Raw genomic sequence first — 27,101 nt, 5'->3', positions numbered from 1 at the left:
TTAATAAGTTATTAAAGAACTAGTGATTTTTACTACATTAAATGGAAATTCATGACAACTCTTTCGATATCAGCATAAATTTAGAGCTGTCTGTTATTTTTTCTGTAAAATTCATGTATTCTCTTACTTATACTGGTTAATAAAATAATTGGATTGATGTTAATATCAATATTACATGTAAAATAAAACAGAATTGTGTGTTTTTGGGCGAAGTATACTTCACCTCTGTTACACAAAAACGACACTTTTTACTATCATTTCCATGTTCAGGAGAATCGATTTAGTAGTGTTGAACCGAGCTCATGCGTTTCGCATGGGACTCACATTCGGGAGGTCTGTGGTTCGATTCCCGGACCGATCAACTTGACTGATTTTTCCGTGGTTTTCCATATGGTAGTTACTTAGGCAAATGTCGGATTGGAATTTTCATTGCCACGGTCATTTCCCTTCCCCATCTGTGTAGAAAAAGAATTTAGATTTCATATCATTCATTTTTTTCATCTCATTCCACAGACATATTCAGGTCAAGACGCATGTCTTCATCCGCTTACGGGATGGGGCATCCTCTCTGCAACCATCCCTGGGTTCCCAGTCTTCCGCAATATCTCTGCCAGAATTCATTCCTTAATTGCAAAGGGCGTTTCGACACCTTGGAAGGGCCGTTGGACTGGATCCTGTGCTGCTTAATCACCTTGGCGGTATGAACTTAGGGTGGGGGAGGTAGGGGGCCCCCATTGGGTGAGCAGGTGAGAGGTCACATGCGGCCAGTGGGCTGGTACACTTCATTCTCATTCATCCCATAAATTCCGGGTGCAAAATAGGCCTCAGCATGGCAAAGGATTGCTCCTAACCTAACCTTCCCCTAGCCACCGTTACCTAACCTAACCTAGTAGAGATGACCTGATTTTTTTTCCATGTTACAGACAAAAAGTTGAAATTTGCCGAGTAGTGTTATTAACGAAAATTCAAGAAAAAGATACTTATCATTTTCTGTGAAATTACTGGCTCGTTTTACACATTTATTTTCCATATTTGCGTAAATACAGACACAAGGACCAATATGTGCGCTTGGCATACTGTACGTCACAGCTACGTCACACGTCGTGAGTTTGCTTATCTGTTACATGTTAACACCTCCCAGTGGAAGGCAATGTTTGTTTCCAGAACACTATCTGCTCGCAGCCCCCTTGCCTCACTCCACTCCTTCACACAAGCGTTGTAACAGTCAACAAGCGCAGAGATTGGTCTCTGGTATTTATAACACAGACTTCCAACTTTACAAAACTCGCGCAACAATGCAAAACAACCAATTACATTAAAATTAAATAAACATGTTTCAAGTATGAATAGTGTCATCTAGCACCGCAAAAGAGAATGCGCGTCCGGAAAGTAAGTTCCCTTGGGGCCATTTAGAGAAAGAAAACACAATTTCATGGACAGATTTACTGGAACAGATACAGCGATTGTTGAGCTATTTTTCAACATATTTCCCACCGAAACTGAGACATTCCTCATACCATGGGATCAACTTTTGTATCCCCGTGTCGTAGAAGTCTGCTGCCTGAGATCAGAACCAGTATGAGACAGCTGTCTGCACCTCTCTAATTCTGTCACTGTGAATATGCTGCCAGTGTTATTTTTCTGCACGATAACGCTCAGCCACATACGGCTCGGCACATAACATCTTATGCGCGAGTTCCACTGGGAGGTGTTTCAAGATCCATCCTACAGCTCGGATATCGTTCCCAGTGATTACCATCGTTTCTTACACTTCAAGAAATTCCTGCCTGGTAGCCTGGTTAACATTTTCACAGTGACAGAGATGTGCAGACGGCTGTAACACACTGGCTCCGATCCCAGGCGGCAGACTTCTACGACACAGGGATACAAAAGTTGAACCCACGGTATGATGTCTCAATTCTGGTAGGGAATATGTTGAAAAATAGCTCAACAATTGCTGAAGGCTACCTGTTCCAATAAATCTTTCTGTGAAATTGTGTTTTCTATCTCTAAATAGCCCCAGGGAAACTTAATTTCTGGACGTTCCTCGTAATTACCAATCCATTAACTACTGTTTATGCCTATATTGAAGCCAAGTTAATTTTCTAACCACTATAAAAAAGAAAAAGAAAATACGCTACCACTACTAAAAGTATGTGAAGGCATATAATGGCTTTGCCTACGAGCACAGCAAATGGTTTTCTGTTTGCTTTAGTTGGGAAATTATTTAGTCCAATTAGATCTGTTTAATTTTATAACTGTAATTTTGAGTAATGAAATATTAAAGTTTTGCTACCGTGTGTATTATAGTCAATTTTCGAAAAAAAAAAAAATCAAACCCCCCCCTTCCCCAGAACTAAATTTTGGCTGCACCACTGCAATTACAATAACAAAATAATCAACTCTTTGGACTAGTGTAGGCCTACATTGTAAGCTTAAATAAATACCAAGAGGAGTAGAATCTATTTCTACTCCTCTTGATAAATACCTACAGATAAATACATGTAATATCATAGTCAAACTTATGAATTGTACCGTAATTGCTATTGACTGTTAAAAAAAATAATTTTGTGATAAAGACCCTCTTAACACAAAATGTTGTTTAAACTTAACTTCTTATGAAAAGATAGCCGTATTAACTATTGTTATAAAAATGAATAATATTTTTCCAGTCGCATGGTCGTAAGAATGTTGTTATTACTTTATTTTTAGATAAGTAAATGGATTTTACAGTAATATTGTTGGTTGCTATTGACAACGGGACGTAAATAACATTGTCTTCCCTAGGAAAGTAAAGCAAAAATATGTTTCGTTCAACAATCGTAAAGCAACAAACAGAAGAATACTACTTGAAACTCAATGATCCTTCCAATAGTTATGGTATTCTATACGATGTAGATTTAAGAAATATATTTTTATTACGTAAAGTATGGGGGTGGAAAAAACATATGCAATTCGTGAGTTAAGTAAAATTTACTAGTCTCGAACTATATGAACTGTCAATATCATATGATCTTTACTCGGTTTATGTAGTACTTGTCATTTGTTTTGTTTTCTGTTTAACAGATGTCTCTAGTTTCGTTTCAAAGATTTAAAGAAGGAAGACTGTCAATATTGATTACTGAACAGTAGATGTGGTTAGAAGCGTTTATTATTTAACTTATTAATACCGTACAAATGCATGAAATGTATAATTTTAGAAATATTATGCGAAATTCATTCAGTATATTTACACAAATACCTATTATTATCTATCATATGTTTTGTTGAGTGTGTAATATCTTGCCGCTGATACTACGACAGTATTTAAACAGCTGCAAAGATACGTTGACTGTTGTCAGGTCACTACTTTAGTAAATGTAGCTCGTTTGGTATAAAGGCAACGAATCGTTATTTATCGTATCTTTTTGAGTGCTGAATTGTGTTCGTGTTTGTGTATGGAGTGTGTATTTATGAACTGTTTGAAACGATGAATCTTACGTCATACGGTATTATGTGCAATATGTAGGAGTTAATTTCGGCAATGGCCCACGCACACTTCGGCAAATGGACAGGTGTTTAACATTTTCCATTATTTGAAATAACATGTCTACAAGGGAGTTATATACGAAGGTAGGTTTTTTTATATCCATATTAGCAGTAGCCTATATAAAGATTGGGTCAGCATTTGTAATGTTATGTTTATGTCACGAATCAGAAACTCAATTAAGCGTCTCATGTAGACAGGCATGGGGTGGCTTTGTATAGCAATTTTATGTTTATGAGATTGACAATGTAAGTAGCAAGTGAATAATTATCATTATTTTGAGACAGTTTTTGGTTGGTATACGTAGGTAGCGTGTTCAAACAATTTAGGCCTGCAGGTTTAATATGTAGTCAAGTGAATTTTTGGGAAAATGGGGGGGGGGGTATCATACAGTAATAATTATGCAGAAAATTTAATGACATAGGCTACTATGATACAGGACTTAAATCTGTAGAGGTTCTGATGAAAGTTCTCACTTTTAGAAATCCCCGCTTCAGAAATTAGGTTTTGACATGCGATTTGTCAGCTTCAATAATACCGGTATCGGTACAGTACTTTTTATTAATTCTGGAGGAAAACCTATCCCTGAATTTTAGAAGTTCTGAGCATGTATAATTATTTTTTATTAAATTTTAATAATTTATATGCGTAGGTGGTGGGGGCGGACTATGGTTTTACATGTTTTTAGATTTTTAAAGTTTTACGTACTTTAAGGCTTAGGTTTAGGTTAGATCAGGTTAGTTTTGCTTGGGTTGGGTTAGGTTAGGTTGTGATAGGTTACATTAGGTTACTTTCGAAATTATGTTTCCGAAATTTTGTTGTATTAGCTACCGTTCGAAAATCTAGCATATAATGGTCGTTTGTGGGGAGGGGGGGGGATGAAAATCGTGGGGTGGTCGTCCTTCAGAACAGCCTACCATCTAAATATCGTCTACCATCGGATATCTTCTTCTGCCTCGAACTTTTCTCCCATTCACCATTCCTTCCATTGCATCCTTTAGTAGGCAATTGCTTCTCAGCCAGTGAGCCAGCCAATTCCCTTTTCTCATCTAGATCAATTTCAGCATCATGCTTTCTTCAGTCACCCTTTCTGACACAGTTTAATTTCTTATTCAAATACTCTATTCACGCTCCATATCCACATTTCAAATGCTTCTAGTCGTTTCTCTTCACTTCGTCGTATTGTCCATGTTTCTGCACTATACAATGTCACACTCCACACAAAACATTTCACTAGTCTCTTAGTTCTTTTTTCAGATGTCCGCAGAAGACGCTCCTTTTTGTAGCGTCTGATCGTGAGGATTGTATTGCATAGCTGTTAGTTGAGAGGTTAGCAAAGTGACACGAGGTCGAGGAATGTGACAACGTTAGAGTGGATTGAATGAGACGATAGCTAAGTGATGTGAGGCCGAGGAATATAATCCTGCCAGAATAAACAAGTGCCGAGTACGTAGAAAAATGGGAAAATGTGACGATGCAGTATAATCTATATAGTTCATAACTTATCTATCCCCTCATCTAACCAACCCTAACCTCGTCACATTCTTCGGCCTGCTGTTACTTAGCTAATCCGTCGTCTAAACCACACTAACCTTGTTCCAGCCCTCGATCTTCTGTCACTTAGCTATCCCCTCATCTAACTCACTCTAACCTTATCATAGTTCTCGCCTCCTGTCACTTAGCTATCCCCTCATCTAACCAACCCTAACTTTGTCATAACCCTCGATCTCCTGTCACTTAGCTATCCCCTCATCTAACACACTCTAAACTTATCACAGTCATCGCCTGTCACTTAGCTATCCCCTCATCTAAACCTCAATTAACCTTGTCACAGCCCTCGATCTCCTGTCACTTAGCAATCCCCTCACCTAAACGACACTAACCTTCTTACAGCCATCGATCTCCTGTCGCTTATCCTCATCAAACCCACTCTAACCTTATCACAGTTCTGGCCTTCTGTCACTTAGCTATCACCTCATCTAACCCACTCTAACCTTATAACAGTCCCCGCCTCCTGTCACTTAGCTATCTCCTCATCTAACCAACACTAACCTTGTTCCAGCCCTCGATCTTCTGTCACTTAGCTATCCCCTCATCTAAACCACACTAAACTTGTCACAGCCCTCGATCTCCTGTCACTTAGCTATCCCCTCATCTAACCAACCCTAACCTTGTTCCAGCCCTCGATCTTCTGTCACTTAGCTATCCCCTCATCTAACTCACTCTAACCTTATCACAGTTCTCGCCTCCTGTCACTTAGCTATCCCCTCATCTAACCAACCCTAACCTTGTCACAGCCCTCGATCTCCTGTTACTTAGCTATCTCCTCACCTAAAAGACACTAACCTTCTTACAGCCCTCGATCTCCTGTCGCTTATCTATACCCTCATCAAACCCACTCTAACCTTATCACAGTACTCGCCTTCTGTCACTTAGCTATCCCCTCATCTAACCAACCCTAACCTTGTTCCAGCCCTCGATCTTCTGTCACTTAGCTATCCCCTCATCTAACCAACCCTAACGTTGTCACATTCTTCGGCCTGCTGTTACTTAGCTATCCTCTAATCTAACCAACCCTATCCTTGTCACATTCTTTGGCCTGCTGTTACTTATCTATCCCAACATCTAACCAACCCTAACCTTGTCACATTCTTCGGCCTGCTGTTACTTAGCTATCCTCTCATTTAACCAACCCTAACCTTGTCACATTCTTCGGCCTGCTGTTACTTAGCAATCCTCTTATCTAACAAACCCTAACCTTGTTACATTTTTCGGCCTCCTGTTACTTAGCTATCCCATCATCTAACCAACCCTAACCTTGTCACATTCTTCGGCCTGCTGTCACTTAGCTATCCCATCATCTAACCAATCCTAACCTTGTCACATTCTTCGACCTGCTGTCACTTAGCTATCCCCTCATCTAACCAACCCTAACCTTGTCACATTCTTCGGCCTGCTGATACTTAGCTATCCCCTCATCTAACCAACCCTAACCTTGTCACATTCTTCGGCCTGCTGCCACTTAGCTATCCCCTCATCTAACCAACCCTAACCTTGTCACATTCTTCGGCCTGCTGTTACTTAGCTATCCCCTCATCTAACCAACCCTAACCTTGTCACATTCTTCGGCCTGCTGTTTCTTAGCTATCCCCTCATCTAACCAACCCTAACCTTGTCACATTCTTCGGCCTGCTGTTACTTATCTATCCCAACATCTAACCAACCCTAACCTTGTCACATTCTTCGGCCTGCTGTTACTTAGCTATCCCCTCATCTAACCAACCCTAACCTTGTCACATTCTTCGGCCTGCTGTTACTTAGCTATCCTCTCATCTAACCAACCCTAACCTTGTCATATTCTTCGGCCTCCTGTTACTTATCTATCCCCTCATCTAACCAACCCTATTCTTGTCACATTCTTCGGCCTGCTGTTACTTAGCTATCCCCTCATCTAACCAACCCTAACCTTGTCACATTCTTCGGCCTCCTGTTACTTATCTATCCCAACATCTAACCAACCCTAACCTTGTCACATTCTTCGGCCTGCTGTTACTTATCTATCCCCTCATCTAACCAACCCTAACCTTGTCACATTCTTCGGCCTGCTGTTACTTAGCTATCCTCTCATCTAACCAACCCTAACCTTGTCACATTCTTCGGCCTCCTGTTACTTATCTATCCCCTCATCTAACCAACCCTAACCTTGTCACATTCTTCGGCCTGCTGTTACTTAGCTATCCCCTCATCTAACCAACTCTAATCTTGTCACATTCTTCGGCCTGCTGTTACTTAGCTATCCCCTCATCTAACCAACCATAACCTTGTCACATTCTTCGGCCTGCTGTTACTTAGCTATCCTCTCATCTAACCAACCCTAACCTTGTCACATTCTTCGGCCTGCTGTTACTTATCTATCCCCTCATCTAACCAACCCTAACCTTGTCACATTCTTCGGCCTGCTGTTACTTAGCTATCCTCTCATCTAACCAACCCTATCCTTGTCACATTCTTCGGCCTGCTGTTACTTAGCTATCCCCTCATCTAACCAACCCTATCCTTGTCACATTCTTCGGCCTGCTGTTACTTAGCTATTCCCTCATCTAACCAACCCTAACCTTGTCACATTCTTCGGCCTCCTGTTACTTAGCTATCCCCTCATCTAACCAACCCTAACCTTGTCACATTCTTCGGCCTGCTGTTACTTAGCTATCCTCTCATCTAACCAACCCTATGCTTGTCACATTCTTCGGCCTGCTGTTACTTAGCTATCCCCTCATCTAACCAACCCTATCCTTGTCACATTCTTCGGCCTGCTGTTACTTAGCTATTCCCTCATCTAACCAACCCTAACCTTGTCACATTCTTCGGCCTCCTGTTACTTAGCTATCCCCTCATCTAACCAACCCTAACCTTGTCACATTCTTCGGCCTCCTGTTACTTAGCTATCCCCTCATTTAACCAACCCTAACCTTGTCACATTCTTCGGCCTGCTATTACTTGGCTATCCTCTGATCTAACCAACCCTAACCTTGTTACATTTTTCGGCCTCCTGTTACTTAGCTATCCTATCATCTAACCAACCCTAACCTTGTCACATTATTCGGCCTGCTGTCACTTAGCTATCCCATCATCTAACCAACCCTAACCTTGTCAAATTCTTCGGCCTGCTGTTACTTAGCTATCCCATCATCTAACCAACCCTAACCTTGTCACATTCTTCGGCCTGCTGTCACTTAGCTATCCCACCATCTAACCAACCCTAACCTTGTCACATTCTTCGGCCTGCTGGTACTTAGCTATCCCATCATCTAACCAACCCTAACGTTGTTACATTCGTCGGCCTCCTGTTACTTAGCTATCCCCTCATCTAACCAACCCTAACCTTGTCGCATTCTTCAGTCTGCTGTTACTTAGCTATCCCCTCATCTAATCAACCCTAACCTTGTCACATTCTTCGGCCTGCTGTTACTTAGCTATCCCCTCATCTAACCAACCCTAACCTTGTCTCATTCTTCGGCCTGCTGTTACTTATCTATCCCCTTATCTAACCAACCTAACCTTGTCACATTCTTCGACCTGCTGTCACTTAGCTATCCCCTCATCTAACCAACTCTAACCTTGTCACAATCTTCGGCCTGCTGTTACTTAGCTATCCCCTCATCTAACCAACCCTAACCTTGTCACATTCTTCGGCCTCCTGTTACTTAGCTATCCCCTCATCTAACCAACCCTAACCTTGTCACATTCTTCGCCCTGCTGTCACTTAGCTATCCCCTCATCTCACTCACTCTAACCTTGTTCCAGCCCTCGATCTCCTGTCACTTAGCTATCCCCTCATCTAACCCACTCTAACCTTATCACAGTCCTCGCTTCCTGTCACTTAGCTATCCCCTCATCTAACCAACCCTAATCTTGTCACATTTTTCGCCCTGCTGTCACTTAGCTATCCCCTCATCTAACCAACCCTAAACTTGTCACATTCTTCGCTCTGCTGTTACTTAGCTATCCCCTCATCTAACCAACCCTAACCTTGTCACAGTCTTCGGCCTCCTGTTACTTAGCTATCCCCTCATCTAACCCACTCTAACCTTATCACAGTCCTCGCCTCCTGTCACTATCCCCTCATCTAACTAACCCTAACCTTGTCACATTCTTCGGCCTGCTGTCACTTAGCTATCCCCCCATCTAACTCACTCTAACCTTGTCGCAGTCCTTGCCTCCTGTTATTTAGGTATCCCTCATCAAACCCACTCCAATCTTATCTCAGGCCTCGGCCTCTGGCCTCTGTTGCCTGGCGGTTATCCCTTCGTATCTAACCCACTCACTGTTTCATTCTAATTTTATCCGATTAAACTGCCTGTTACATTAAAGAAATGGTAGACAGGTTGCATCCTTTACTACGGTTGATCAAGCCATCTATCTAATTAGGGAAGCCCACAATGTAGACTACCATAAAAGAAGACGGGTCAGACTGAAGAAGTAAAACCTTTTGAGAAAAATGTTCGATTTTTGCTACATCGGATGTAAACAGCCACGGTAGGCCTACAGGTATGCCACTGTTTCCAGTTGACCATGACTATCAACATCCGCGAAAGAACATTCAGGAGAAGGCTCAGTCAGTGCTGGAGAGCTACCACAGGTCCTCTTCTCTGCACATCATCGCAGAAACTACGAGTTTACATTTCCGACTTCATGCAGTCACAGAGAAAGAAGTCCAATGGTGTTAGGTCTGGGAACCGGGCTGGCCAGCCAATGGGACCACCCCTTTCAATCCACATACCTGGAAAATGGTGATCTAACCATTGGCATACTGGAAGTCTGAATTGCGCTGGAGCACTGTTTAGTTGATACCATAGTTGCCTGGCCAGCCCGGTCCCCAGACCTAAAACCATTGGACTTCTTTCTCTGGGGCTGCATGAAGAAGAAAGTGTACCAAACGGCGATAGCAAGCAGGGAAGAGCTCGTTGCAAAGATTAACACGGCTGCAATGGAGATACACCAGCACGAATTGGATAATGTGCAGCGACAGGGGAGACGGCATGCTGAAGTGTGGGTTCATGCGAGAAGGGACATTTTGAGTGAGAACTGACAATTAGCCTACCTTCTCTCAAGCAGACAGGTCCATTAGGTGTGGAATCAAATGGGGTTAGATACGGTATGTCATATTCGTGTAACTCGGAAACGGGGATGAATATTGAAAAAGTGTATTAGGATTTTTTGTTGCAAATAAGGTCCTGAATCACCTCTCTGAGGATTGACCTGACCTTTTGATGCACCCTGTACAGTATTTTAGGCTTGTTTTGATGTTGGTATTCCCGAATTGCAGGAATGGGTAGTTGCACATACCCATATACAGTATTTCGATATTCAGAGGAAGTAGTAAGTCATAAAGCTGTGTGCAAAGTGGAACATTCATTTCAATTTAACTCGAAATGGAGATATTCAACTTCTGGCTTCTGAGGTAAGATTTGGAGGCGGCTGTATTATGTTATGATTTCCAACGACAAGGAAACAAGCTTTCCTCTGTCGATAATGGGTCTATCACAGCAGCACGCTACATCGTTGAGCGCCTTGCTTATCATGCGATTGCATTTTCAGTAGGTATTCGTACAAGGAAACATCATCCTCATGCAAAATAATGCACATCCTCATGCATCTTTGTGTGTGTCCATCGGTAAAAGTCTACTCGTAAAATGCGACTTGAGCCATTGTTGCTCGAACGCAGCGAAATATACGATAAAACATTTGAAGCTTAGGATAAAAGATGTCTGTCTCAGAATCATACCTAATCTCTTCCCTCCTCTCACTTCTTGTCTCTTGTCTGTCTCCTTTCTTGTACTGTACTATCTAAACTGTTACATCTTATGTCACTCACAACCCTAATACAGAGCGATCTAAAAGTCGCGCACATTTTAATAATACGTTCACATATATTTGTAAAGATGAATTTATTACGTTTACTTACATCAGTTTTCACATGAGTTACATTATTTTTCACAACATATGCTAAATATGACAGTAATGCATGTAAGAACTCTTTTTTACCATGCGGCCACTTTTTTGAGCACGCGTGCATTGATGTTGTTACGTTCCTCTTTAGTTCCTCGTGTGTGCGGCCTGTTTTTGTATATCCTTCCTTTAAGATAACTCCACAGGAAGAAATCTGTGGACGTCAAATCAGGGGAACATGGGGACCATAATCCTTGAGAAATGATACGCTCACTAAAAAAACTCGCGCAAAAACTGCATGGTTTCATTAGATGTGATATGTGCATTGTCCTGCTGGAACCAACAATCACGTTCATCATTGTCAAGAAGCGCTGATCCACATTTCTTAAAACTGGCGATTAATCTCGTTATGGTTGAATTGTTAGACACTACCACATCCGGATAATTTTACGAAATCCGTCTACAACACGTGCATAAGAACGACTGGAAAAATAATGTTCAACAATGAAAACTCGTTGCTCTTGGGAAAAGGACATGTTTGCCGAGCAATAAACAAAGGACTACTTCAAGCGTCAATGTATACATATACATCACAATGACGTCTAGGTTTGTGCTGTTAATACCCATAATGCTACTTAGCGGTAGCCGATAGCCCTTTCCAACTGCACTACTCAATATAGACACTATAATTTTAATGTGCGCGACTTTTGGATCGCTCTGTATTATATTCTATCCACAGTATACGGAACCCGAACCATGCAAGTGAAGTGGGTAGGCATTAGTCACACATACACACATAATTGTAAATGTACTTATTAGTGAAGGTGATAGGATTCGAACCAGCACTGCCCATACGTCAAAACATCATTTCAAAGCTTTAGACCACTGACCTACAGAAGCAGTTGAGGAAATGATAAATATTTTCATATTTCCTATGAACACCTATGTTTTACGTCACAGCTGACGTACGAGATTAAAGTAATATGTCAAGCTATTATTGATTAAAATAGGAAAGAAATAGGCTTTATAAGGATAGGAAATATTAGTCACAACTCACACAGACAGCATTGAATACAGGACACATAGGCCACTTAACAATGGCAGCTACTTAGGCTAGAGACTGACAAATTTCGAATGGGTTGTGCGGGAGATTAACTAAATGACTCGTAGTCGAGGCCTGGGACAAGGCTAGAGTGGGTTAGATGAGGGGATAGCTTAGTGATACGAGACTGAGGACTGTAACAAGGTTAGAGTGTATTTGATTAGGGGATGGATAAGTGACAGAAGGCGAGGACTGTGACAAGGTTAGAGTAGGTTGATGATGGGATAGTTAAGTGACAGGAAACAGATAAGGTTAGAGTGAGTTAGATGAGGTAATAGTTATTGGAAAAGGCCTTATTTCACCTTCACTTTTTCCTAGTTTCGAGCTATTCTAGTAAGTAAAACAAAAAATCTTTTTATTCTTTATGTAAATGCTCGTATTTTAAACATAGTGCTATTAAAGGCATGCCTTTAGGCAATGTTGCATCCAAAAACAGCATATTATGTGCCTGTCTCGTACATAATCAAGATTAGTTGTATTGTGCCAAAATGCTAGAAATATATAATTGATTGCAAGACTTGGGATTTTCCACGAGTCCAGAGTATTCATTCAACTCCCATGAAATTGTTTCCCATATCAGACGTACGCGGTAGGTATACCTGGTACTAACCCCAAGCAGATGGTCCTAATTCTCATGTGAAGCGACGGAGTTGGTTTAATTCAACCAATTAAACATACATATCGTCGTTGTTCCTGCAATAATTCCTATGTGACATATTTATCGATTTTCGGATTTTTGCTCTATTAAATACCTTAAATAGTGATACAGCAAATAATAAAATCTCCTGTATGTAATTATCAGGGAAAGGGATTTGGAGTATTATAACGAATGGTGAAACGTAGTATAGATATTCGTAGCTCAGTGACTGTCAAGCGAGCTGCGTGGACGAGTACAGTCCACTTCATACAAACTTACACGCAACGTGCTGTAAACGTATTTCAGAATAAACATATAGAATAGTTTAATGACACATAATCTGCATTTCATTTTGAACTACATGTGCTTTTCTTGGCAATGCACAAGACACCAATAAACAACTTTACAAATATACATAGTTAAATATCAATCTCTGCGTCCTCGCGTGTCAGTGGAAATGTTGATGGCTGATAGACAGTTGTCTTCTGTGCGGAACTCGCCTCTGAATATGTGTGTTTTTCTGTCAGGAGCGTGTTAAATTAAAACCTTTATTTACAATATCATGAAATATGATAATATGTATACAACGTATACTACAATATTTATAATATATGTAATATACTACAATATTTACAATATAGCCTAATATAGTATCATTAAATGTTGAACAAAATGTAGAACCAAACGAAATGGCATTTTCAATTAATGCTTTGTTTTGTTCATGAAACAATTATTCCTGCTGTGCCTTGTTATAATAAATTGTAAATATTACTGTATTTTCAAATTTTCAAAATGCAACTTTGCTCTGTTGCAAGGAAGGAAATTTTTTAACATGGAAAAATTCCGCTCTACATCTGTAGGGACAATTGGAGAGTACTTAAAACAAGATATGTCAATTAAATTCACATGTTGAATGACGTGATTGGGACACGTCCTTGTTAGTACATCTGAAATCCGACTAAGGATACCGTAACCATAATTTTTAATCAAAACTCTTTTCGTTTTTTTTACCAACACGCTTTCCTACTTCACCTTCTACTGCACTCAGTTTATTTAAAATAGTCCTCATAATATTTATTTGCTCAACTAGTTCTACTCCTGACTTTTCTAATTGAATAATGGCATCCGGTAAATATCCAAAATTTGGCTTAATATCCACGACTTCTTTCTCGACTGTTCTATCATTTAGCAGTTCCTGGCGTATTTGAATCGCAGCGGCATCATTAGGATCGAAAGACTGGACCACTTTCTTCACAGATTGAAGGTGATGTGCGTAATAATTGCAAGCTTCTAACCATGACCCCCATCTCTTAAGGACTGGACATGGGGGAAGCGACAATTTAGGGAATTGTTTCCTGAATTTTGATACTCGATCTGGAGATTTTACAAATATAGTCTTTCAATTTTGTATTGTTAGTTGGTTTCACTTTCCGCATTGTACCCGCACTTCACTACTCTGAACTGCAAACCTGCATGTTGAAGTTCTTATGCGACAACTGTCCCGTTCACCTGTTGTTGACGTGCAGAGAGCTCCGAATGTGGCATGGAGGAGACGACTTGATATAAAGGGTTGTAAACAAATGGCTGTGTAGATGCCAATACTAGCTTTTACTGCTCCAAATTCCGTTCCCTAGTAATTATATTTCTTTGTTTCGAAAATGTAAGAATTCACAGTCTCCTATGTACGGCTGCCATAGGATGAATAAATGTGTTTTCTCTTCCTACAGAAAAATTTTATATTTTGCACATGGCGTTATTGCAGGAACAACGACGATAATATGTACGATAGTGAGATTCGAAACATTCCTGAAAGATGTTGCCACCGTACGCACACCACATACGTCTGATTAACAACCTATTTCACCCCATCCCAAAGTAACGTTAAGTAACCTTAAGCTAAGTTAACCTAATCTTTCCTCCAACAGATACCTATTCCGTAACCAAACCATCCAACCCTATTACACACCTCGGTGCTATACAAATCCAAGGTAGCCTATTCTTTGCACAAGAGATAGTTTTGCCCTGATGAAACCCTCTAACCTTGTCATTGAACTAAGGACTGTAAGCCAAATCAAGCTAATCTAATCATTTGTACAGGGGAGACCTATCTTCTCAACACACCCTCTAACCTGAACTAGGGACTAAGCCATACAAGCAAAACTAATCGGTCTTCAAGGGATAACTGCTGTGTGCAACTGCAGGTCAGTGCGTGCATTAACGACGGATTCTAGACTTTACCCCAAGTTGTAGTGCAAGAATGGGACAACATTCCTCAAGACACGGTCGCCTCTAGTAGAAGGTTGAAAGGCTCAACTTAGCAACACTGTGTCGTCTGCTCCTGTCAGTCATACTACTGTCACACTTCACTAACAGAACCGAAGAGTTTTAATGTTAATATCAGAAGAAAACTGTTAAAAAGTTAATCATATGTCGTACAAGGAGTCAGTATTGTCTTATTTTTTATACTCTGTATGCCTCATTTATTTTTGACCTGCTGTTCACATTTTATTATGCTTTTTTCTTTCTTTCTTTCTCTATGTTATATATTATGTCTGATTTCTTCTTACTTGTTGTTTACATTTTATTATTATTATTATTATTATTATTATTATTATTATTATTATTATTATTATCATCTTATTCAGTTTTGTGTGTAAAATTGTAGTGTACTTTGTAAATTTGTAGTGTTTTGTAATGCAGTTTTTACTCCTGGTTGAGTGTTAGAGAAGGCCGTATGGCCTTAACTCTGCCAGGTTAAATAAATCATTATTATTATTGTTGTTGTTGTTATTATTATTATTATTATTATTATTATTATTATTATTATTATTATGTATTTTGGTTTGTAGGCAGATATATACATTTGCAAAAAAGTAAAGTAATCGTTTTATATATTTTTAAAATTTTGAATAATGTCATCTCATAAAAAATGCTGTAATTTAATGCGAAGATTCCTGAGGGGTATGTCACGTCTTCATTATTTTTCACGTTATTTCCTACATGCTATAGTTACATATTATTTATAAACATATTCCGTTTCATTATGTACAAAATTCAAACACGTACAATTCATAGGCGTGAGTATTAAACATTTTGTTACATTGTACTTTATTTAGGTCATAGGCATATGTCGGTTTTCCGCCAGAATTAATGGATCTATCCAGTTAGGCTAGGCCACCTTTTTCAAACTTCAGTAATGTTAATAACACTTACGAAAAGTCACTGTATATATCTTAAAAGGAGTGATCTTGTAAATCGTGCGCTAGTTTTTTAAGTGGTGGTTAAGAGGATTAGAGACCTTTAGCGGTACCGAAGGGAAAATACTGAATGGCATCTGAAAGAAGTGGGGCATGGCTTTTATATTTATAAACTATAGCGAGGAACAGTATTAACTTTTAGCACCTAAAATTCCGGAATCATGACATTTGGTCGCCCATGCATATTAATATATCGAATGCTACGTGAGAAGCATTATACTGGCTCTCTGAAGAGAGTAACACGCATTATGGGTCTATTAACTTTCAAACGCATGTTAGGCTAATTGTGTTATATTAAAAAAAAAGTAACTGTAGGAATAAATTTGTTAAATATATATTTTTAATTTGATAATTCTATAAATAAACAGCTATTGGTAACAGCTAACTTACGTAATCCACCACTGCCACACCTTGTGATTTGTATCAGCTACTTCTCCATCCCTACTCTTCAAACGTGGACTGAAGTGTTTGCGGGCTGCATTCAGCAGTGTTTGGGTGCTATCTATTGCTTTGGTCACCATTCCCTGATATGCTTCTCTTCAGAACAACTTTAGATCAATACTGTTAACACATTATTAATTAAGAAAACGTGCTCAATGCGTTCATTCATAATTCCATATCGTGATCAGATCAGCAATCATGAGTTAAGCTTAAAATACCCGTTCAGATCTGATAAATGATGAAAATGTTCAGTGTAGTGCTTTCTTGTCCATGTGGACTATTTTGATCCTTGACATTCTTCTGTTTGTGACAGCCAATTTATCCTTGGGTAGGCCTTCTGTTTAATTTTGTTCATTAGTTTAAATATAATTCTTTCATCTTCCCCGAGTGCAGTTGGGGTTCAAAGAAGCCACGGAACTGCACACGAGGAAGTTGTATGAGCTATTTGTATATGTAATTTTGCTTTGATATCTTTTTTTTTGTTAACTCTATAGCATCTATTAGTGCTTTATGGTTGTGCTAATAGATGGAGTTACTTGTCAACAATATGACTCTGAAACTTGGTTGAGGTTACTGTCTAGCGACAGTCAAGATATATTGTATTTTTTATTTATTTTTTTTTAAAGATTGGCTAATTAATATTAACCCGGCACACTCACATTACACACTCACATTCATACAAATTTCCAGACTCTAGACACCCAGGTAATTTTTCTTCTTGAAGAAAAATCTTGATCTTGATTTTAGGCCTATATTTTATGTAGAAGTGTATAGGGTAAAGGTTGGTAATGTGATACGAGTAATATTGTGATAGTTCTTTTTGAGAATTTATTGCAATTTTACTGAGCGAGAGAAGCACCGGTTTTGTGCAGAAACATGTCCACGAAGATTCCCTTAATACGTTGACGCAAAAAACTGATCTTCCTCTCTCTCAGTAAAATTGTAATAAAATCTCAAAAATAACTATCACAATATTACCAACCTTTACCCTACCCTGGTACACTTTTTAAAAGCCTCATTCCTACCACCACAATTTTTTCGGTCATACTCGTTTGTTCTTTTTATAATTTCACAGAAATATAGAAGTATCGAAACTGCTATAATTTTATACAACTGTAAACGTGATTCCATATCCAATTTTATCAGTGCAAAGAATTTTTTCGTCTTGGACGATAGATTCAGAATTAATTTCGGTGCAGAATGTGTATTGTTTTAAGGGGACCTTACAGTTGGACAACCTGGTATTACAGGTAACGAAGAGGCTGATGTTTTGTCTAAAAATGGAATTTTAGCCCTCCTCTTTTTGTATCAATGCCTTTCATTCTCTTTACAGTAAGTAAAGATCATATTAAGAGATTCCAAAGGGCTGCAATGAAAAGTATCAGCAATGAAACTGACTCTATCTTTCTTAATTGTAAGAGATTGAGCAGGCCTCCAGTTATGGACGACAGATTTTCGGAATGACGATAAATGCAAAATGTACCAAAATGCTGTCAAAATAAGTAATTTTGTGCTTAAAATCATGTTAGGCCTAATTACTGCAGTTTTTTAATCCGCGATAAAATGCGAAATGTGGTTTTTCGAAATAACATTTTATGAGACTTTTTGTGTTATTGTAAAATAAAATCTGAATCTTGGTTAACGGCCCTGCCACATACAGGTTCTTACATTTTTTTTTTTTAGTTTGGTTACTTTTAGAGTATGAATAGTGCAGGAATGTAGCCTACTTGAGACTCTTTGTTGTTATCTGTACAGTTATTTCGAGTTTTCAACTAATCTGTCTGGTGCTGGTGGCAGAATATTGGCTGCCTATGTGATCTCTCTCTATGTCCAGTGTTCACTCGTAAATAAGTTGGGTGATTGTGATTAATGAAGTCCGGAATTTTAGGTGCTAAAAGTTAAGTATGACACTGAGTGTAGATGAATTGATGTGGGTCAGTGAGGAGGGTTTTAAACCTAGTTCATAAGATTCCGATATGTAATAATTGACAACAGAGTCACAAGAACTGGACAATGGATCTTATGAACCGTGCGCTAATTTGCAAGTGGTGGTTAAGAGGATTAAAGACTTTTATCGGTACCAAAGGGAAAATATTGAATGATAAGAATGGGATCTCAAAGAAGTGGGGGCATGGCTTCTATACTGTATTTATAAACTATAGCGAGGAACAATATTAACTTCTAGCACCGAAAATTCCGGGCTCTAATGATTAACAAGATGAATACGTTTCTTTGGTTATTTATTATTTTCAAACATTTTAACTGGAAAATGTAGAAAAGTACCTGTTAACGCATTGATGACATTGAATTTCTACCACCAAACTTTCCATAAAAAATGTTCCATCCCAAAACCCTACAAAATGGTAAACTATGTCATAGAAAGTGCTATAAAATAGTAAATTTTATTGTTAAAGTGCTAAATTTTTTATTTTAAGTTGTTAAAATTTATCATCTTTACCTATAGATATTAACAGGTCTCTGTCACCTGAAAAAAAAAAAAAAAAAAAAAGAACACGCGAGTCCTGGACGTCATCGATGGTCATGTGTGTAGGCGTTATGTAAAGAAAAAAGAAATTCCTTCACTCGACTCTGTACTTCAATTGTCGTACTTAGGATGAAGGCAGATGCAAGAATTTAAAGAAGATTAAAGTAATTAACCTCTGGGTGTTTAGAACTGATTTTGGATGTACAATGGGCCAGATTGCTCCAAGACAATACTAAGTTGCCCTGGAAAAGAATAATACTAATAATTGCGATAATTTTCAGCTAACGGCTACAGTAAACTCGAATCTTTTGATTTTGTGGTCACATTGTCGATTTATTTTAAAGTGTCTTAAGGAAGATCTTCCTTTTCAAGTCTACATTATTTTAAGGCTTTTTCAATTTCTAAAATTATCTACTGAATTACGACAAAAGTGGTTTCTATTATGCGTAATTTCAGAGATTTATTTGCAGACTGTATAGAATGGTGGATCTGTTCCCCCATTATTTCCAAGGAATTCAAGTAGTCTAGAAAACAATAGGGGAAAGTGTTACATTGTGGCTGAGTGCAGAAGTAGCCTGTACTTAACAGACTGTGTTTCCTCACAGTTTCCTACTTCATGTTATAATATGTTTGAAAAGTCGAGATAATGTGCGATATCTGAAATCGATTTGGCAATATAGGTGTATTAGAATCCTTCAGCATTTTATTCATACTGTACTCGAATCCTAAGTAGAGGTGGCGAAGCCAGTATTTAAAGAGTGGATAGGCAGAACGTAGTATATTACTGTGTTATCAGTGGAGAAAATTTTATTCCTGTCGCTAAGAGACTTTTAAAAGTAGCTAAATTATTGAAAGTCGCTAAAAATTACATTTAAACAATTCACAATACAAAAGTTTGCCGCTGAAAAATTGGTGAAAGTTGTTAGATGTACTTACTTATTGGCTCTTAAGGAACCCGGAGGTTCATTTCCGCTCTCACATAAGCTCGCCATTGGTCCCTGTCCTGAGCTAGATTAATCCAGTCTCTATCATCATATCCCACCTCCCTCAAATCCATCTTAATATTATCTTCCCATCTACTTCTCGCCCTCCCCAAAGGTCTTTTTCCCTCCGGCCTCCCAACTAACATTCTATATGCATTTCTGGATTCGCCCATACGTGCTACATGCCATGCCCATCTCAAACATTTGGATTTAATGTTCCTAATTATGTCAGGTGAAGAATACAATGCGTGCAGTTCTGTGTTGTGTAACTTTCTTCAGTCTCCTGTAACTTCATCCCTCTTAGCCGCAAATATTTTCCTAGGGTGCTATTCATGACATTTCGATAGCCCGCGCTACGAGCGTGCTAAACTAGCCCCGGCTATCGACTGGTTACTTGTACAGGATTCATATATCATATATCATATATCATATCATATCATATCATATCATATCATATATCATATCATATCATATATCATATCATATCATATATCATATCATATATCATATCATATCATATCATATCATATCATATCATATCATATATCATATCATATCATATATCATATCATATCGCTAACATTGGTTTATGAATACGAAAAACGTTAGTTCGCTGATCATCCACCGGAAGCCCGCGCTAAGAATGTCTATGAATACGGCCCCTAAGCACCTTATTCTCAAACACCCTTAACCTATGTTCCTCTCTCAAAGTGAGAGTCCAAGTTTCACAACCATACAGAACAACCGGTAATATAACTGTTTTATAAATTCTAACTTTAAGATTTTTTGACTGCAGACTGGGTGATAAGAGCTTCTCAACCGAATAACAACAGGCATTTCCCATATTTATTTTGCGTTTAATTTCCTCCCGAGTATCATTTATATTTGTTACTGTTGCTCCCAGGTATTTGAATTTTTCCACCTCTTCAAACGATAAATTTCCAATTTTTATATTTCCATTTCGTACAATATTCTGGTCACGAGACATAATCATATACTTTGTCTTTTCGGGATTTACTTCCAAATCTATCTCCTTACTTGCTTCAAGTAAAATTTCCGTATTTTCCCTAATCGTTTGTGGATTTTCTCCTAACATATTCAGGTCATCCGCATAGACAAGCAGCTGATCTAACCCGTTCAATTCCAAACCGTCTCTGTTATCCTGGACTTTCCTAATGGCATACTCTGGAGCAAAGTTAAAAAGTAAAGGTGATAGTGCATCGCCTTGCTTTAGGCCACAGTGAATTGGAAACGCATCTGACAAACTGAACTATACGGATTCTGCTGTAAGTTTCACTGAGACACGTTTTAATTAATCGAACTAGTTCCTTGGGAATACCAAATTCAATAAGAATATCATATAAAACATCTCTCTTAACCGAGTCATATGCCTCTTTGAAATCTATAAATAACTGATGCACTGTACCCTTATACTCCCATTTTTTCTCCATTATCTGTCGAATACAAAATATCTGATGAAGTAGTTAGATGTAGGTACGCTAAATTGGCAACACTGACTTCAAGTGCGGTGTTGTGTAAAATTGTGTGAAATTAAAATACATTTAAAACTACACTACACACTAGAAATAGAAAACAATAAATCCATAAATTTCTTAGACGTCAGAATAACAAGAACAGACAACAAACATAAGTTCAAAATAGACGGGAAACCCACTACTACGATAACGCTTACACACAACACCTCCAATCACCCCACACAACACAAACACGCAGCATTTCAATCCACGATACACAGACTCATCAACATTCCTATGAGCCAACAAGACTATAAGGAAGAAATACACACTATCAAATAAATAAATAAATAAATAAATAAATAAATAAATAAATAAATAAATAAATAAATGAATAAATGAATAAATAAATAAATCGTTATTAATTTTCACGGGGTCTTGCAGATTTGCGACACCACTTTTTCCACTATTTTATTAGATCCAGTTGAAGGCCACGCGAGCTTAGCACGCGACATGGTTTTGATAGGTACTGTTAATTTTTAGAAAGTAATTGCTCAAATGAATATAACATGAACACAAGCTATCTACAACGCAAAGTAAACAAGAACTCAACTGTAGTAAAAACGGCCTACTGGTATAACCACAGATCCTAAACATGCGATATGACCACAGATGTTAAAGCGTGTATAAATAAAACCTAAAAAATTACAGTAGGCCTTGAATGAGTGAAATTATGATAGTCTGAGTCATAGTACAAAGAAAAATTTTGTAAATGACAAGAGATCAGAGAAAGCCTAATCTTACAAGATGTGTGCAGATCATTTCACACCTTGCCGCGATAACAAATTAATATACAAGATCTCCGGGAATGAATGGTTGGTTTCCATGAAGTTATTGTGAAATACTTATTATGCATAATGGATTGAAAGTGCGTTTATTTAATTCAGTAGGTAACTAACAACATTAGTTGTAAGTACTGTATGCGCACCATAACAACACGATAAGCATCGTAAAGATATTAAATTTCAGTTCGCACGCAGGAATTTCTGGAGTAACGCTTGTAGTTGGTTGTCTGATTCTTTCCTTGAGGACAACATGCGCAATGTTCTCACTGTAAACTTCATTTTTGATATAACCCGGATGAAGAAGTCTAATGGGATAAGATCAGGACTATTGCAGGTTACGGAATGGGTACATTTCTGCCAATCTAACGCTCTGTAAATCGATGACTCAATTCTTCTTGGACATGATTCTCAAAGGGGGGCGATGCTCATCTTCTTGAAAGATGATCTGAAATCCAGCGTCTTCCATTTGTTTGGTTTGAGGAAACAGAAATTTCTGTAGCATGTCCATATAAGCAGTGTGGTTAATGTTGATTTCAATAAAGAAAAAGGCTCCAAACCTTAGGACAGGAATGCTGAACTGGCGAGAGAGGGGTGGAAGCATTGGGAAAGCGTTGGTACCCTGTCCACAGTCCACCGGCGTTGAATGACGTCTCTGTAACTCGTATACTCTATCACATAACATAGACACTGAATACAAATCCCCTCCCCTCCCCTCCCCTCCCCTCCCCTACCAAGTCATTGACGCGTAGGGTGAAAGGAAGGGATTAGTGACGTATTCCGGCTTGTGACGTACGCTCCAATTGATGTCCAGCTCTGCAAGCCTGTTTTAGGAGTATTTAGAATGTGTTCGTGTGTGACGTATGGATTTTCGGTGTTCCAAATGCGGTAGTTATGCCGAGTCACACACTGTTGATACGGAATGTTGCCTCTTCTTATCTAGAAATCCTGATCATCGTCAGTTCTTTGTAGGCCTAGTCTCGTCTGAATCGCCGTTGTATAGTGAGTCGCGGCCTCCATTCATTATACACGCTGAATCAAAGTGATCTCTTTTCTTTTATGTTGAGATAAACACAAGATAATATTTGTTACTCAGTCAAATGACAAATCAATGTAAAATAATGACTTATATTATATGGTCATTAAGTTTTATATATATGAGCTGCAAATTGCAAACTTTTTCGCCCATTGAGACATCTTCAGGCACAATTATACAATATCTCAATATCAAACTATGTAGCTATTACATTGATGGTAGATAAACTGTTTGAGATTAATGGTGTACAAAACATCTCATAATTAAAATGTAATATTACAAGTCATAAATTAAAATAATGTTAAAAATCACGTAGTGTTGTAATTAAACTTCATAATATTCTGTAGAACTCTTGTTCAGTAGAGTCCAATAAGTGATGAATTATGTGTCGTTTGAACGTGGCAACTGTATAGATCACTATAAAACAATATGTTAAAAACCACGTAGTGTTGTAATTAAACTTCAAAATATTCTGTGGAATTCTTGTTCAGTAGAGTCCAATGAGTGATGAACAAGAGTTCCACAGAATATTATGAAGTTTAATTACAACACTACGTGGTTTTTAACATTATTTTAATTTATGACTTGTAATATTACATTTTAATTATGAGATGTTTTGTACACCATTAATCTTAAACAGTTTATCTACCACCAATGTAATAGCTACATAGTCTGATATTGAGATATTGTATAATTGTGCCTGAAGATGCCTGAATGGGCGAAAACGTTTGCAATTTGTAGCTCATGTATATAAAACTTAATGACCATATAATATGTCATTATTTTACATTGATTTGTCATTTGACTGAGTAACAAATATTATATTGTGTTTATCTATATTAATTGACAATCTGAATATTTCCAACATGCTTTCTAAGTTTTATGTTGAGGTTGTGTTATAATACTTCTCTATTTTTTTTCGCTCCAAACAAAAGAAAGAAGTACCGGTTCTCTAATAATAAACTTTCAGCATTTTCAAATGATATGTATTTGTCAATTCCACGTAGATAACAATGCAAAAAAGGTAAAACACAAAGCGGACCGCTTGTCTAATAAATGAACGCGGCTACTATACCAGAATCATCCTGTACGATACCTATCGCATCGAATCGGTGTGCTTCTGGGAATCTATGAATATTCGTCCCGGAAAAATCGTACCGCGACAGTTCGTCCCAAACTATTTGTCAAAACGCGTTTCGGTACCGCTACAATATTTGTACCATGACAAATCGTTCCAAAGTATTTGTTTGTACCAAGTAAGTCATAAATATTGCCAGTTTACTGTCGGCATTGAAAGAGAGGAGCCACCGTCTGCCGTCCTTATAAATTTGGAAACGGTCTGGTATGACTTCCAAATTATCCAAGGATTTAGGCTCGGGAGATAAATTTCCTTTACGAACCCTTTGCACCAAACGATATATGGTTCGTACGTCTCACTTGACACCACAGTGAAATGACGATTCACTATTGAAGTTGTTGCTTTGTTGGATGACTGCGCTCACTCTTTGATCTCTGCTAAAACTTCGATTGCTCTACACTTGCCCCAATCAGGAGCATGCCTATGATCATTTTCGTTTAGAACTTGATGTGATCCTACTTCTAAATGAACTCTAGCAGAACATTCTCCTCTTCTTTCACATCTCAATCCTGTTTCCTTCCTTCCTTCCTTCCTTCCTTCCTTCCTTCCTTCCTTCCTTCCTTCCTTCCTTCCCTATGCTTAGTGTACAAATATCCTTTCCAAATTAATTTGGTTTTGACTTTCTGAGATTATGGTGAGATATGGACGGTCCATGATGTTTAACCAGTTTGTACAACGAATTTTGATTTTGTTTTAAATTTTCGCCTGTTGTTAAGCAACCGCTAAGAATTATTGCTAGACAATTGCTTAATTATTGAAATTTCTTACTTATTGAAATTTCGCAATGGGACAGTATATCGTCGTAAGTCGTAGATTCGGGACAAATATTCTTGAAACAGTTTGGGACAAATTATTATTCTTGGGACGAATTGTCGTGGTACAAATTATATTCTTGGGACGAATTGTCGGGGTACATATTTCTCGGTAAAATTTATCGGAATTCCGCTTCTGGGCTATCCGTTTCGTTTATCGTACATTTCTCAGCCCCCGCAAATGTGTGTGAATTTAATGTTAGTCGTTAAAGTAGTTTGTAAGTTGGCAAATATAATTCCAATTTGAAAAACGTTATGTTCCTTGCATTTTGTGAATCAGTAAAGATTCTAAGGCGTTAATTCAGAACAAATGTAAAGGTGCTTTATTGAAGATGTTTAATTGTTGTAAACGACCTATAAAAACTATACAAATGGCTTTTAAGGAACCCGGAGGTTCATTGCCGCCCTCACATAAGCCGCCATCGATCCCTATCCTGTGCAAGATTAATCCAGTCTCTATCATCATATTATCCCACCTCCCTCAAATCCATTTTAATATTATCCTCTCATCTACGTCTCGGCCTCCCCAAAGGTTTTTTTCCCTCCGGTCTCCTAACTAATACTCTATATGCATTTCTGGATTCGCCCATACGTGCTACATGCCCAGCCCATCTCAAACGTGTGGATTTAATGTTTCTAATTATATATCAGGTGAAGAATACAATGCGTGCAGTTCTGCGTTGTGTAACTTTCTCCATTCTCCTGTAACTTCATCCCTCTTAGCCCCCAAATATTTTCCTAAGAGCCTTATTCTTAAACACCCTTAATCTCTGCTCCTCTCTCAAAGTGAGAGTCCAAGTTTCACAACCATACAGAACAGCCGGTAATATAACGTATTTTCCATATTTATTCTGCATTTAATTTCCTCCCTAGTGTCATTCGTATTTGTTACTCCTATAAAAACTGTGCGTTACTAAAATTGCAAACGTTTATTAAGTCTCTTAAAACAATCCATATAGACTCGTGGCACAATTAAAACTACACTAAATTTGAAAAGTTGTAGAAACAGAATACAAGAGAAGGAAACCTTTAACATTAATTTTCCGAATCCATTCATGCTCCCAAGGTCTCTCATAGGACACGATAATTGCTATTCCCTTGAAGTGGATTGAGATATCCGTGACTCTATGTAATTGTTTCTGTTGTGAATCGGTTCATTAACCTCTCCCACTGCTGAGAGTGTGGGAACGAGCTGGATATGCTAAATAGCAAAACAATGTCTACCGTTATGATGCATGTATTTACTAGAGCATCACTTTTTCCACCTTGACTTTCTCTGCATCTTTCCTTTCTTTGTTCTTCACAAAATTATCTTTTGTAGATGTCTACTACTTTCGTAAAGACATTGTAATACTGCAATAAATCTATTAAAGTTTTATTACATTCAATTCAATTTGGACAAGCCACTTCTAAGTTTACTGAACTGCTGAACTAGTTCTTGAATTGATGAACAGCAATAAAGGAGTTGCTTTGCTTAATTACTTCTCCAAATCCATACAACCTTTAAGATATTGAGGGCCATAATTTTTTTCCAGAAGAACCAGAGGAATAAAAATAATAAACGTAGAGAATCTGAAATACTTAAATCAAAAGTTGAAAATTTTATTCTTGCGCAATAAGTTAAAAAAAAGAAAAGAAAAATAAATTATACCAAGTTACGAGAATGCCTGAATTCCATTTTCAGCAGATATATTGTGCTATGTCGAAAATGTCTATACATTCTAAATTTAATTTTTTTTTCCAGTGATAGTGTGTTATAATAAAATGTAAATTTAAGTCTTATAAAGGTTGCTGCTATTGAAAACCTATTCCATACGAAAATGGTTTTACTGTTAATCCATGGCTACTCTCTGTAAACTTGAAAGGTAATAAATGAAATAGTTTCATTTTTTCGTAATAATTATTCTGAATGTAAATA

General features: G+C 38.0%; 2 protein-coding genes across 2 annotated transcripts in view; one reads left to right on the top strand and one right to left on the bottom strand.

Annotated features, from left to right (window-relative positions):
* LOC138694645 (DC-STAMP domain-containing protein 2-like) overlaps positions 1-786 on the bottom strand; it is a 30,433-nt gene extending 29,647 nt beyond the window's left edge. Inside the window, exon 1 of the mRNA XM_069818624.1 lies at positions 692-786. Within this exon, the coding sequence (XP_069674725.1) occupies positions 692-786 (95 nt within the window). The remainder of the gene's footprint in view (positions 1-691) is intronic.
* Positions 787-3,349: 2,563 nt separating this feature from the next.
* Positions 3,350-27,101, top strand: part of didum (dilute class unconventional myosin) — a 190,211-nt gene continuing 166,459 nt past the window's right edge. The window contains exon 1 of the mRNA XM_069832090.1: positions 3,350-3,612. Within this exon, the coding sequence (XP_069688191.1) occupies positions 3,586-3,612 (27 nt within the window). The 5' untranslated portion in view covers positions 3,350-3,585. The remainder of the gene's footprint in view (positions 3,613-27,101) is intronic.

Source organism: Periplaneta americana, chromosome 1 (genome assembly GCF_040183065.1).
Source record: "Periplaneta americana isolate PAMFEO1 chromosome 1, P.americana_PAMFEO1_priV1, whole genome shotgun sequence".
In the NCBI taxonomy this organism is placed as follows: Eukaryota; Metazoa; Arthropoda; class Insecta; order Blattodea; family Blattidae; genus Periplaneta; species Periplaneta americana.
Note: the sequence above shows the minus strand (reverse complement) of the source record. Positions and strands in the feature narration are given on the sequence as shown.